Source organism: Pocillopora verrucosa, chromosome 9 (assembly GCF_036669915.1).
Source record: "Pocillopora verrucosa isolate sample1 chromosome 9, ASM3666991v2, whole genome shotgun sequence".
In the NCBI taxonomy this organism is placed as follows: domain Eukaryota; kingdom Metazoa; phylum Cnidaria; class Anthozoa; order Scleractinia; family Pocilloporidae; genus Pocillopora; species Pocillopora verrucosa.
In genome coordinates this window covers 8,542,330-8,554,482 of record NC_089320.1, presented here as the reverse complement: position 1 = coordinate 8,554,482, position 12,153 = coordinate 8,542,330, and the positions used below count along the sequence as shown (strand labels likewise).

The 12,153-nt window shown below is 37.9% G+C and overlaps 2 protein-coding genes across 5 annotated transcripts; both read right to left on the bottom strand.

The window, feature by feature from the left end:
* Positions 1 to 1,001: 1,001 nt before the first annotated feature.
* LOC131773924 (uncharacterized) lies at positions 1,002 to 4,691 on the bottom strand. Its single transcript, XM_059089894.2, has 2 exons — positions 3,430 to 4,691; positions 1,002 to 2,382 (listed from the first exon to the last, which is right to left on the bottom strand). Exons 1-2 carry the CDS (start codon positions 4,564 to 4,566, stop codon positions 1,951 to 1,953), a joined length of 1,569 nt encoding a protein of 522 aa, XP_058945877.2. The 5' UTR covers positions 4,567 to 4,691; the 3' UTR covers positions 1,002 to 1,950.
* Positions 4,692 to 5,326: 635 nt separating this feature from the next.
* On the bottom strand, positions 5,327 to 11,272 carry LOC131773932 (pyroglutamylated RF-amide peptide receptor). Of its 4 annotated transcripts, none has more exons than XM_059089908.2 (4): positions 11,007 to 11,272; positions 10,529 to 10,674; positions 7,470 to 7,702; positions 5,327 to 6,954 (listed from the first exon to the last, which is right to left on the bottom strand). In XM_059089908.2, the coding sequence occupies exons 2-4, from the start codon at positions 10,614 to 10,616 to the stop codon at positions 6,127 to 6,129; spliced, it is 1,149 nt and encodes a 382-aa protein (XP_058945891.2). In that variant the 5' UTR covers positions 10,617 to 10,674; positions 11,007 to 11,272; the 3' UTR covers positions 5,327 to 6,126. The 4 variants fall into 4 exon arrangements, with proteins under 4 accessions (XP_058945891.2, XP_058945890.2, XP_058945889.2 ...); XM_059089907.2 differs by having other exon boundaries at positions 10,529 to 10,640; XM_059089906.2 differs by having other exon boundaries at positions 11,078 to 11,272.
* Between the last annotated feature and the right edge of the window lie 881 nt (positions 11,273 to 12,153).

Below are 12,153 nucleotides of genomic sequence, written 5' to 3'. Positions count from 1 at the left end.
AGCTGGTGAAGAACAAGCTTCCCCAATTGCGGACCCATTCTGTGCGTACTTCATTGTGTTTACAAAGAAAACGACTTTTACACTGGGCTACCGGAATATCAGCTAGATCTCTAAAACTGGTCGTCGAACATTGTGGTGACCCACCCGTTGATTTATTTTGGTTTTTCTTTTTCCTTCTTTTTTTTTTTTTCTCGTAAATTTTCATCCTTTCCAGTTGCTAGATTAACTACAATACCCATCGTTAATAACCCCATTTTAAATTCAGGCGTGCATCGTTTTCCATATCGTCCACCCTGAAGAGGAAGAAAAGCTTCCACAATGAGTAGCTTTCTTCAACACTGATGCGAGTATTATAACGCTCTAACAAAGCGTAATAGATCCCCACAACAGCGGCTAACTTTCTGAAAGCGAATTCAAAACGGGTGCGAGAAATTACTTGTTCAGGCCTGGTATTGGGGGCAGGTTTTCAACATCTGGGCAGCACAACGCTTTTGAGTTTCTGAGGCGTCATCACCGTAAAACGTGGTGGTTGCAGCACAGGCCTCCTCTTTTAGTCTCTAATGTTTAAAGTAAAATGCCTTTATCGGCATCTCACGGTCAGAGGGTGAAACCCTCACTTCGGAGTTGCTTCCAAAATGTTTCTTGGTCTGATTTGGATCGAGAACCTACAAAGGCTTTATTTTAAATTCAGCCTGTCGTTGTCATGTGGAAAAGATGGAAATATTGGCAGGACAAAGGTAGGTTGACTAGAGACCGGTAAATTGAGGACAAATGAACAAATGGCCTGTTAAGAATGCTTGTTTACATGCACACATGTTCTTTGCTCCTACTCGCCAACAGAATACCTAAATCGATAGCCCACAGAAAAAAAATGACGCCACCTAACTAACCATGTATTTGATGATAATTTAGCTCCAGACCTATTACATACTACAATTTTTATGATAAAAAAACACAACAAGAAAATGCCTTCCTATTTGATACATTTTCTAGGACAATAGTTAACATCCACAATTATAATATAAGAAATGTAAAACATCAATTGTATTACACTGTACTTTCCTTATGCAAGTATTAGCTAATGTATATATTTAACCAAGCCTAAAACCGGAGCTCGCATTTTTTTCCCCGTACGTCTCGAGGGCACAACGCCTTGCCCCAGCCAAGACTAGAACCCGGGTCGTCCGACTCGGAGCCCAGTGCACTGACCACTGGACAACTAAACAAAGCCGTGGCGTTGGCGTGCCCGCGGTACAGTTGACCACGCATGAAAAAAGTAGCACCTTGTACGGTCGTACATCCAAATTTTTTCGGCTTGATGGGTTACTACTACTTTGTATAATTATGGGGCTACGCTCTACGAGCTCCGCTATCAATAGTATATTTAACGAACTGTAAGGGAACAAATGCATGGAATTCCCTCAGCAGGAAATAGATACAACCTTAATGTAACTTTGAGGAAACGTATAAATTCAAATATCAAACAATTTCTACTGCTACATTATTTTATCAGATAACACGGTTTCTAAGATTTTTTGTGCCTCTAACTCAACAATAAACCTTCTGCTTTAAGCTTGATATAAATATTATCCTTCTTTCTATTGTCCATTATCTCCCTAATATCATAAAAGTGTGATTTATTTTGTCACTTAAAGCTTGATTCATAAATCAACCTTATCTTCAATACCACTACTTTAACAAGAAAATTGGTGTGTTAAAAACATTTTCTTAAATGATTTAGGGAACTGGAGACTGGAGACCTTTTCAACTAAATTTCAATTGTTTTCTTTCATTGAAAATCATCCAAATTCACACAATCTTATCTAAGAGAGATAAAGTGAAATGTATGGGAGATCAAGAGATTTGTTCCATATTCAAAGAAAAGTGGGGTTTTAAACACACCTACATGAACTTAAATGTTCCATATTAGCCTCTGAGCCTTTTAAGAATTTAAGAAAACTGTGCACCATAGGCTGGTGGGTCATAAGGTGGAGGAGCATTTTGCTGAAGAAAGCCATATGAAGGAGAAGGCTGTGCAAATGGTTGAGAATACCCCTGAAAGTACGGTGGTGCTGGTGCTGATGACTGTACAGCTGTTGGGTCAAAAGTGAAGAATAAGCTGTCCACATCTATTGGATAATCAGGAGCTTTGTCGCGGTGGACATACTTTGCTGACACATCTGCTGATGTGACAAGCTTCCAATGGTGGTTTGCCAGTACATGGACCAAGTGGCATATCAGACTTCTGCCATGGATTCCATCATGTCCACTAATTCCATCTCCCCAAGGATTACCCAGTAGTTTAAATTCAAGACTATTTCCATAGCGCTGCACTCTCTGAATACCAAGGGCGTACTGTGCATAAATCACATCTTGACATTTCTAAACATCAACATGGAAAGAAAGTTATAAAAGCATTATTTTGTGATGTTTAACAGTTTTTCAATCATGTTTGAATTGGGCCTCCATAGGAAATAAAAAAAAGAAAGAAAGTGAAGTGAAGCTATCTGTCTTTATTGTAGTCCAATACACTTACAGGATCATTATTGCACTTTTGAAATGCAAAGGAGTTTTCCCCGTAAATACAAAAGTCTTCTCGAAGATACAAGAGACACTATGAGAGTCCTAAGAGCAAACTCTTTCAAGTGAATCTTTTATTGAGCAGTCTTACTGATTTAGTAAGCCACCTATGGAGTTTGAAGCACTCAAAGGATCATCTATAACTGCCAGAACTGATACTGTCGAATATTTTAACATTATGAAAAACTGTACCCAATTAACACAGAAGTGAAAATAGTATGTAGATAGCTATGCAGAGACTGTTGTTATCTTGACAATTGATGATTGTGATATCCTAGACAAAACTACTAACTAAACGGGAAATGTAGAGAACGATTCGATGGTGAAAATAAAGGTGAGAGAAGACATAAGATCACACTATGCAAAGTAAAGCCTTAGCCCTATGTCAAGTAGGGCTAACGCTGGAAATGAAAGCTTTTAAGCTCTTTACAGAGGCTAATTTACGTTATCAATTCAATTGATAATATTTCAATAGCTTTGTTGTTGGGCACTGGCAGACTACTGCCAGATACATTTATTTCTGCAAACCAAGTTTAATTACATGGAGAAGCCTGAGTGCACACAGTAACGCATCTAGTTGTACCAATAAAAAAGAGAAAATCATCCACAACCTGCAGATCATGTTGTAATATTACTTAATGTAAAGCTATACCATATCTACTTAACAGAACTATTTCTCCTGTGTTTTTATTTTGGATCAAGTTTTTGTTTATGGGCAGGAGGGAAGAGTTGGGCTCATCACAAAGAGGAGATTAATGATAGACTCTCAAAGTGCTAAATGGGGAAGGGCTTGCAAGAGAGGTTGAAACAAGTCTTCTAAAAAATGATTTGCATTATTTATGCTCTTACCTTTGCAATGTCTTCAGGTGCATTTATTAGTCGCAGTTTGTCTGTCTCATTCAAACTTATACAGAAAACTGGAGCCTGCCTTGGCTGTGACTGTCTGAAAAGAAGGGAACTCTTATCTGACAATTTCCTTGAGCTGTCAATACTAGTGACAATGCTCCATCCATATGCCTGCATTGCTTCAATTATTTTCAGTATTAGATACCTCGAAATTACTGCCTCTTCACCTGAAGCCCACCAAGGGTTTCCACGCAGCTTAAACTGCCAGCTCAAAGAGTAGCGTGACTCTTCCTGAATACCTCTTGGCCAGTTGGTTTGGATGACATCACGTACAGCAGAAGTCAAGCTGTCTGGAATTCCAATCAACCTCAAGGTGTCGTACTTGTTGAGGCTTATGGTGAAGTGTGGTGGGCAGGGCTGCCCTAAAGCAATGCTTGGGTCGTGTTCAAAGAAGAAGGTGTTGGTACCACTTTTAAGGTTGGAATTTCCGTACAATCTCCATTGCCTCACATACAGATCAGTGACAAGCGTTTGCAGAAGCACTCTTGAATGAACTGTTTCCTCTCCGTCTGGATGCCAAGGCGTTCCTTTCAACTTGATAAATAACACAAAATTCTCATACGACCACCTTTGGATTCCAAATGGCCATGATTTGTCGACTATGTCTTTGAAAGTTTGATGGAGTTCGGCAGGTGCATTGAGTATCATTAAAGTATCAGTGCTGCTGAGGCCCACAACCACGAATGGCTGGGAGGACAACAGTGTAATCGATATTTTCTTAAAGATCCACGTAGTAAGATCTGTTGTTCTGGTCAAGTCACTAGAAGCCAGCAGCTTCCATCCATCACAATATAGTCTGTGAAGGACAGCACCAGCCATTGTCCGGGAAAGTACGGCATCGCCGGATGAAATATTCAGAGAAAATGGATATCCATTCAACTTGAATTCATGAGCTCCATTAAGAAGGAATGATTCTCTTTGGATTCCTCGAAGCCATGTTTCTTGGATGGTTTGACGGAGGATGCTAATTTCGCGATCTGTACCATGAATGACACGAATTTTATCGGGGTGGCGAATAGCTATACACATATATTCAAAACCAAGAGGACGGGGAGGTAAGTTAGATTGAGAACCTCCCATTTTCAGCTCTGACAAGACTTCCACTATGATATATTTTTCCGCATCAGCAGCCGATCTGCCAGGCGGTTCCAACACTCTCGTCCCCAGATCATCTCAGTTTGGGTGCAACTAGGCTGTGTGAGTTCCCAAGGAATCTTTCGCGACATCAAAGATTGTCAAATCAGCTCTACAGCCTCTTAAAAACACAAATGACTTAAATGTTCCTGTTACTAAAAACTGGGGTCGGTGAGGGCTTCAGACTTTACGGAAATGTGAATCTCGATAGGCTTTTTTCATTTTAGTTCACCGAACTTGTTTCTGAATTACATGCGAATGAAGCTGAAATCGTGAGTGCTTTTAAAAAGTTATATAGTTGCTATGGCAACTTCATTTGTTAAAAAAAAAATCATAGCAAGTTCAGAAGTAACTGAAGTCAATCTAGAAGTAACTTACTTCTAGATTGACTAGTTCAGTTAAAAAACTGAACATTTAGTAACGCTACGATCATCGTACAGGAAATTTTTCTATACGCTCGAGACGAAGACACTTACATCAAGAGTAATAAAAATTGAGAAAATTAAGAAAAATCTAAGAGAAATGTTAGCTATGATGCAGCCTTTTCTTTTCTGATTAGATATTATTACTGCACTTCAGAAGGTTCCTTTTCAAAAGCACGCATAATCGAACTAAGTAACACAAGTAATATATATCCTCAAGCTTAATGAAGATTGCTTTATAAGGAGGTGACTACCATAAGAGAGAACAAAATATTAGATCTCTACACAACGAGAAAGTACTCTGAAAATTTTTCTTTATTGACTGGATCATATATTTTGAATTAGCAGCGTATCATACACAGCGAGAATATATTCATTTTTTTACATAATCAGAATCATATTATAATGCGACGGAGGCTTTTTGACTAAGACTCATGAGATTATCTCGATTAGAAAAACTCATTGATGCATTAATGATCTCGCGTTTGATAGAGTCGAGAATTTCATATTGCTTCCACAGCAGCTCAGGTAATATCTAAGGCGTCTCTCCCTGTTTTACAACGAAGCTTGTTATTTCTTTCCTTCGCGATTTCCATGACAGTTGACTGAGTAATGTCATAAACAGTTTAAAATAATACATATACGTGCAAATTTCAAGCGAGTAATAAATTTCTGATTTACAGCACCTTATTCTGTTGTGAAACTGAGTTTAGTAATTGATTATACGACAACATCCATTGACTGTGTTAGTATAATTACTCAATTGGAACTAGATGCAATTCATAAATTTTCATTTGTCCCTACTTCGATTTTGAAAATTAGTAATCATTACTGTGCTTGATAGGATCATAACTAGACTGTGGTATAATTCTCGACCGAAAAGAGCGCATCTATCTAATCACCTAAGTAACTTACTTGATCCTCACTGAATAATATATCACTGACACCACACAACGTCAGGATTCTAGAAAATCTCTTATCATAGATTTCATTCCTGTCTCAACTTTTAGCTGCTGGAAAACCTGTATTTTCCAGCTCACTGTACAAGTCAGATCTGGTCACAGATAGCGAACGGGTCCACGTTTTAAAGTCTGGTATCGTGAGTCTGGTTATCACGCACATCGTTGTCAATGCCATTTTGTTGTGAACCGTTTATTTCGGTTGGCCCCACAACCGAGTCTGGTTTACTTGCCACGACTGAACTCCTTGTTGTGCTGTCTGAGCGGTGGGCCTTGTTTTCATCTTGTCCAATTGCATCTATGACTTCCAAACAAACTTTGCGTAGAGAATCTCTCCGAAAATTTGGGCTGTTAAAAAAGTAGATGAATGGATTGCAAACTGAATTGAAAAGCCCAAAGCCATAGGTAATAACTCGTACAGTATCGGCTGGATTAGGGAATGGGGCAACTGATCTCTCAATGAAGCCAGTGTATATGACAAACGGCGCCCAACAGAGGAGAAAGCATATAACGACAATTAAAAGCATCTTAGTGACGCGTTTTCTTGTTTTGTCCAGCGATTCTGAAGTAGCCCTAGACAGTGTTCCAGAGCGAGAAATTTTTCTTTCTCGGCTCCACACTGCCTTTCCCACGCGACTGTACAACACAATTATAGTGATTAACTGAATACCGAATCCAAAGATGGAAAGGAACAACAGGTAGATGAAACCGGCTGTTGTGTTGTTAGGAATGGTACGGCAATACCAAAACGTTTCGTTTCCTGATTGGATATCCTCGGTGTCAGCGAAGTAGAACGTGGGAAGGAAAATGCTGCCTCCGTAGATCCATCCCGCACTGATTAGAACTTTAGGGCGGAGCCAAGTTTTCATCGCTTGCAATGGACGAACCAGAGAGTAGTAACGATCAATGCTGATCACAGTTAGTAAACAGATAGAGCTGGATGGCGCGAGAAACTAAAAGAAAAAATGCGCCTGCAATGGTTAATAGCGCTTATTTGGTACATCTTTTTGACATCATATTAATTAAAATTAAAAAGAGAAAAAAGAGGGAGACTGATATTTATTTTGAATCAAATTCTTTAAAGATACTAAAGTTTGCTTTCTGTTATTGTTATAATCGTAAAATTGTTTAGAAGAGTCTAGTGGAGAAAGTATATCTATTCCCTTTCTTTATGGCTGGTTAATAATATGACGGTATTTAATTCTTTATGTTTTTTGCTCAACCTATGAGACCATACTAGAACAAGTGGAATGCGAACAATAGTCCCACTGATTTGCGAAAAAGTGGTCTAGTTTAGCGCATATCAATGATCTCTAGTGTAAATGAAAATAGATTCGCGCGCTTTGTCGATAGCAGGGACTATGTCTGATAATTTGTTACCTGAATAATGATTCCATGAATGGGTTTTCCCCGCTGACTCGTTAAATGAATGCTTGTATAACAAGCTAAACCTTGAAAATGTTCTTACCTGGACGTATCGTGCTATCTTACACACCGCACCAGCTCCTGGTTTGTCCTGTTCTGGATAGTAGAAATTGATCCATATAGTCAGTGGTATGCACACTATACATACAAGCAAGTCTGAAATCGCCAGGTGAAGGAGAAACAACTGCACGGCCGACCGCCGACCGCGCCGTCGACTTGAAACAATAATAGAAGCAACTATAGAGTTACCGAATAAACCAACCAGTGAGATGATTCCTTCAAGAAAGAAAAAATAGATCATTTATTAGAGAAGTGTTAACAAAAAGTGCGCGGGTCACATAAAAAGGGTTATCAGTCGCACAAGTTGTCTGAGGAAAATTTTAAAACGCTATAGTTTAGGTATAACCTGTACATTAATTTCCATAACAGCAGCAGTGAGAAAGTGGTTTGAACCCTCGGAGTTACAGTTGATCATTTCCTGAAAAGACCTTACCTTTGACTATGACTGTTTGTGTGGACAACCTGAGCTGCTCAGCTTGTCGAAACGTCAGTCACCCTTCCACGATCAGACTACACAATCCCAAGCTCGTAACATCTTTCCTTAACAGCATTGGTCTATGCAACGCTTACCTGTACTTTTTTTTCATTCCAAATTGCTCTTAAAGTCCTTTGACTAGCAATAAAAATTGACTGAATTTTTGTGAAACTTGTGATAAGTAAATACAGTGCTGCGAGTTGCATAGGATCACACGAGGATCCACACATGAAGGACAACATGAGCTGTGTACATGTTGGGATTTTTATACATTGATAGGAAATTTATGATAGTCCGGAGAAAAATTGTTGTACCAGTAAGGTTTTGGAATCATTGCCCAGAGATCGATAAACCAACATACCTATTTTCTTCAGGAATAGAATGTTACGAGTCAGAGACCAGTGCGATGTGTTGAAATGACCTTACTATAGACTGCTGTTTTGAGGGCTTCGAGAGTCTACACGAGCTAAAACAAAAAAATTTTCTAATGCTTCTTTGCGGAAATGAAAAGTAGGTAGGGGACAAAGCTGAAAAAAATGACTACCGGAGACCAAAATTTGCACAGCAGCTGTTCAAAGAGGGAGATAGAGCACAGGATCATTAGAAACATGTGCATGATGAAATAATTGCAAGGATTACAAGATGATTATGGATATAACATGAGTGTGTGGATCTTTGTTTCTTTTCTCAGCCAATCTTGACATATGAGAGCTTGAAACTGGACAATCTATTATATTTGCATATCTTACCAATCATTTTGGTGTGTAGTATCACTGAGTATTTTTGCGAGTTGAGCCGCGTATTTTGATGAGCCCGTAGGACGAGTCAAAATACAGACAAGGAGTAAATGATTCCATGATATTAACGTTGTCATAAACTTTATCGAAAATTTATTGCGTGCTGTAAGTTATCGACATCGTATACAAACTTAAGATGATAAGGGAATTAACGACGTCGTTGACTCGACGACGTTAATAACAATTTGACGACCGTATTAAAGATGTTATTACCAAATTCATAGCTTAATATCCACATCGAGAGTTGACGTCATTAAAACATTTAACGTCATTAGAACCTGACGACTACATAAAGGAAATTATATTGTTAACGCATATAGCGACGTCATAAGCTTAACTTAGAAAGACCTGTAGGGGCTCAAAAAGGCTATAGAGACGATTAGGAAAAAAGCATTCATGATTATTATTCTTCAATTCTTGAAATCGACCCGAATGATGGCTGGAGAGTGATTGCTGACTTTAAGTGACGCCTCACGACATTTCGAAGAGTCTTCGACCCGTTAAACAATGTGAGACACTCGTAAGAAATGTGAGATAAATATCTTACCGTCCTTTTCCTCCGTTTGTGCTATAATTTTAGGATTCTTGATGTATTTGGGCCACAAGTCAATATGAAAAAACTCGGTCCTTAATTTACGATGCGGATCTCAAACTCGGCGCGTAAGACATATAGACACTTACAATGGATTTAATTGGATTAATTTTTTTAAATTTAAGCTGAAAGGATCACCATGGTGAAGCGTGGCGAAGCCATAGACACATCGAAAATACATCTTGAGATTCTGGAGGTGTTGCAATCTTGGTAAGGCAAGCTCTCAGTTCTTCTATCTTAAACTGCTCTCTACCACCTGAAGGACACTAAATTTGATTCAAAAAAGGAAGCGAAGCCAAAATGTCTCATACCTTAGTCCGATTTTACAAACATAATAGAACACCTGCGTTAGAATCCACTCAGTTTTTTTATGATGTTATAAACCTCTGAATATTGCTAACGGTTATACCCTCAGCAGGGATATGGAGGTTTTTCTTTAGAACAGTGAGATATACCCTGAAAAGGGGGTTAATCTTTTCTTAATCAAGCTTAATTAGCAGGGCTATAATCTGTCTAGATTACTCCTACTCTCCCCAGCAGGCAGAAATCCTCTAGATGTCTTCGCAAATAAATTAAATTTCCTTGGAAAGATTATGCTCCTTAAGGCGAAATAGATATCTCAGAGACAGAAAGTCTCTGGATTCGGACTTCACATTGTCGTTAATCAGCCTTTTCGGGTTTCAATTCGTGCTGAAAATATTTGGAATACTCAAACGGAAATTCATGTAGATTTATCTTATAAGCAGATAATACTCAGTTTTCATCGTATAGAATCTAGCGAAATCACGAACAGAATAGTGAAGTTTTGTTTGTGATAATAAGTTTTGCATTGAGAGCTTTGTATGAGCAGTTAGCAAGGTATATATATATATTTAAATATATATAATATATATATATATATATAATTGTGGGAAATTGTAGCAAATGCTGTTGGAAAGTGCTCGATATACATGAGTGTAGAGCGAAATACAGTTCGAAACGACTAAAATGAAACACGCATGATTCCCTGTAACTCTGAGTTTCGTGCTTACGCACTCGTCAGACAGATTTAAATCTGTCTGACGAGTGCGTAATCACGAAACTCAGAGTTACAGAGAATCATGCGTGTTTCATTTTAGTCATTTCGAACTATATATATATATATATTTTGTTTTTTTGGCTTGGATACCACCTCTTACCTAGTAAAATCAGGGCGACGATAAACTCACTGCCATTTATCGACCAAACTTTATAAACTGTATTGACTGTTCTGTTCGATTCAGCCATGGTAATCTTCACTTGGAGAAAAACCTTAAAAAAGATAACCTTTTACTTCTTGATTATGCTGAAAGATAAGAGGATTTAAATTCATTGTAGCTGTGACTCCATTGCGTGAGTGCTGCCAAGTGAAAGATATCAAATGGTTCATGCACCACAGCACTCACGCATACGGTGTTTTTTGAGGACGATTAACTAAAAATTGTCCTAGCCTACTGGGTTTATTCACAGCTACATCCTGTACCGACAACAGTTTCCTTACGAAACTTTCCGATAAGTCGTTCATTCTTAAGATCTTAAAGGTTGGTTCTTGTAAATATAAGTGAAACATATTGGCCGAGATAAGAACACATCACAGATGAACAGAAACCTAACACTGATATGACAAAGTTTTTTAACCTCACGTCGTATCTTAGTCTTCTAGAATGAATACTTTGTCGGTAGAGTCAAATTTGTCATGTAAGGCCTACCTGAAAGTAAGGTAGAAAAATTAAGCAGCCTCAAATCTCCACGACACTTTTCCTTTGTTGATAACTCCAACACACCATCGACTTGTCATGCTTATTTCGAGATGAGTGATCACAACAGAAGCGTAGCGGAACCAAAGCCCTGTTGCGAAAACTATGCAAATGAAACAACCACCAGACCATGGTAACTGCCATATTTCGAGCTGAAAATTTAATTACGTTCGTTAAATCCATTATTTTCATGAGATTTAATGAAAAGCTGCGGGGAAATTCAATATGGTACAGGAAGAGGCCATTTATAAAACTAATGTTTACACAAAAATCTATAGAGAACAATTTATTATTATTATTATTAAATTTAAATTTATACCGCGCAGTTTCTATAAAAATATTCAACTGCGCCTTACAATAAATATTAAATTAGAAATTAAAATAGAAGTTCAAAATTACAATTCTAAAATAATGCAATTCAATTATAAAAACTATAGAACTAATTAAACGCCCTATTAAATAAAAAAGTTTTAAGTCTAATTTTAAAAATATCTAAACTGGAAATAGATCTTATTGTGGTAGGAAGCGAATTCCAAAGTCTAGGGGCGGCACAACTAAACGATCTATCTGCCAGGGTCTTCTTGGATATTATCTTCGGGAAAGTTAATAAAGCTGCAGAGTCATCGTTGCGCCTTAAATTATACCTAGATGGCGGCAAGATAGATATTAAATGGCGCAAATCTATAACAAATCTAAAGGTATAACAAATCTATAACAATACAATTGCAGAGCGTTCGACGCAATCATACATTGTTCCAAATGACAACCAGAATAGTGAATAGTTCAATGAATGTTTTATATGGTGGAAAATCACTCTCCGAGGAAAAAAACAAACCAAAAAAGGCGCAAATACAAATATGGGTAAACTAGCTTGAAATGAAATATAGAATAGTGATTCCGTCTATACCCTCTATAAAGTTTTACACAGCTGTAAAATTATATTCCACCATTAGCAGGACAAAACCACGAAGCATGCACAAGCATGGAGCTAAATGAATAACTACTTACCGGTAGTTGAAATTCAATTT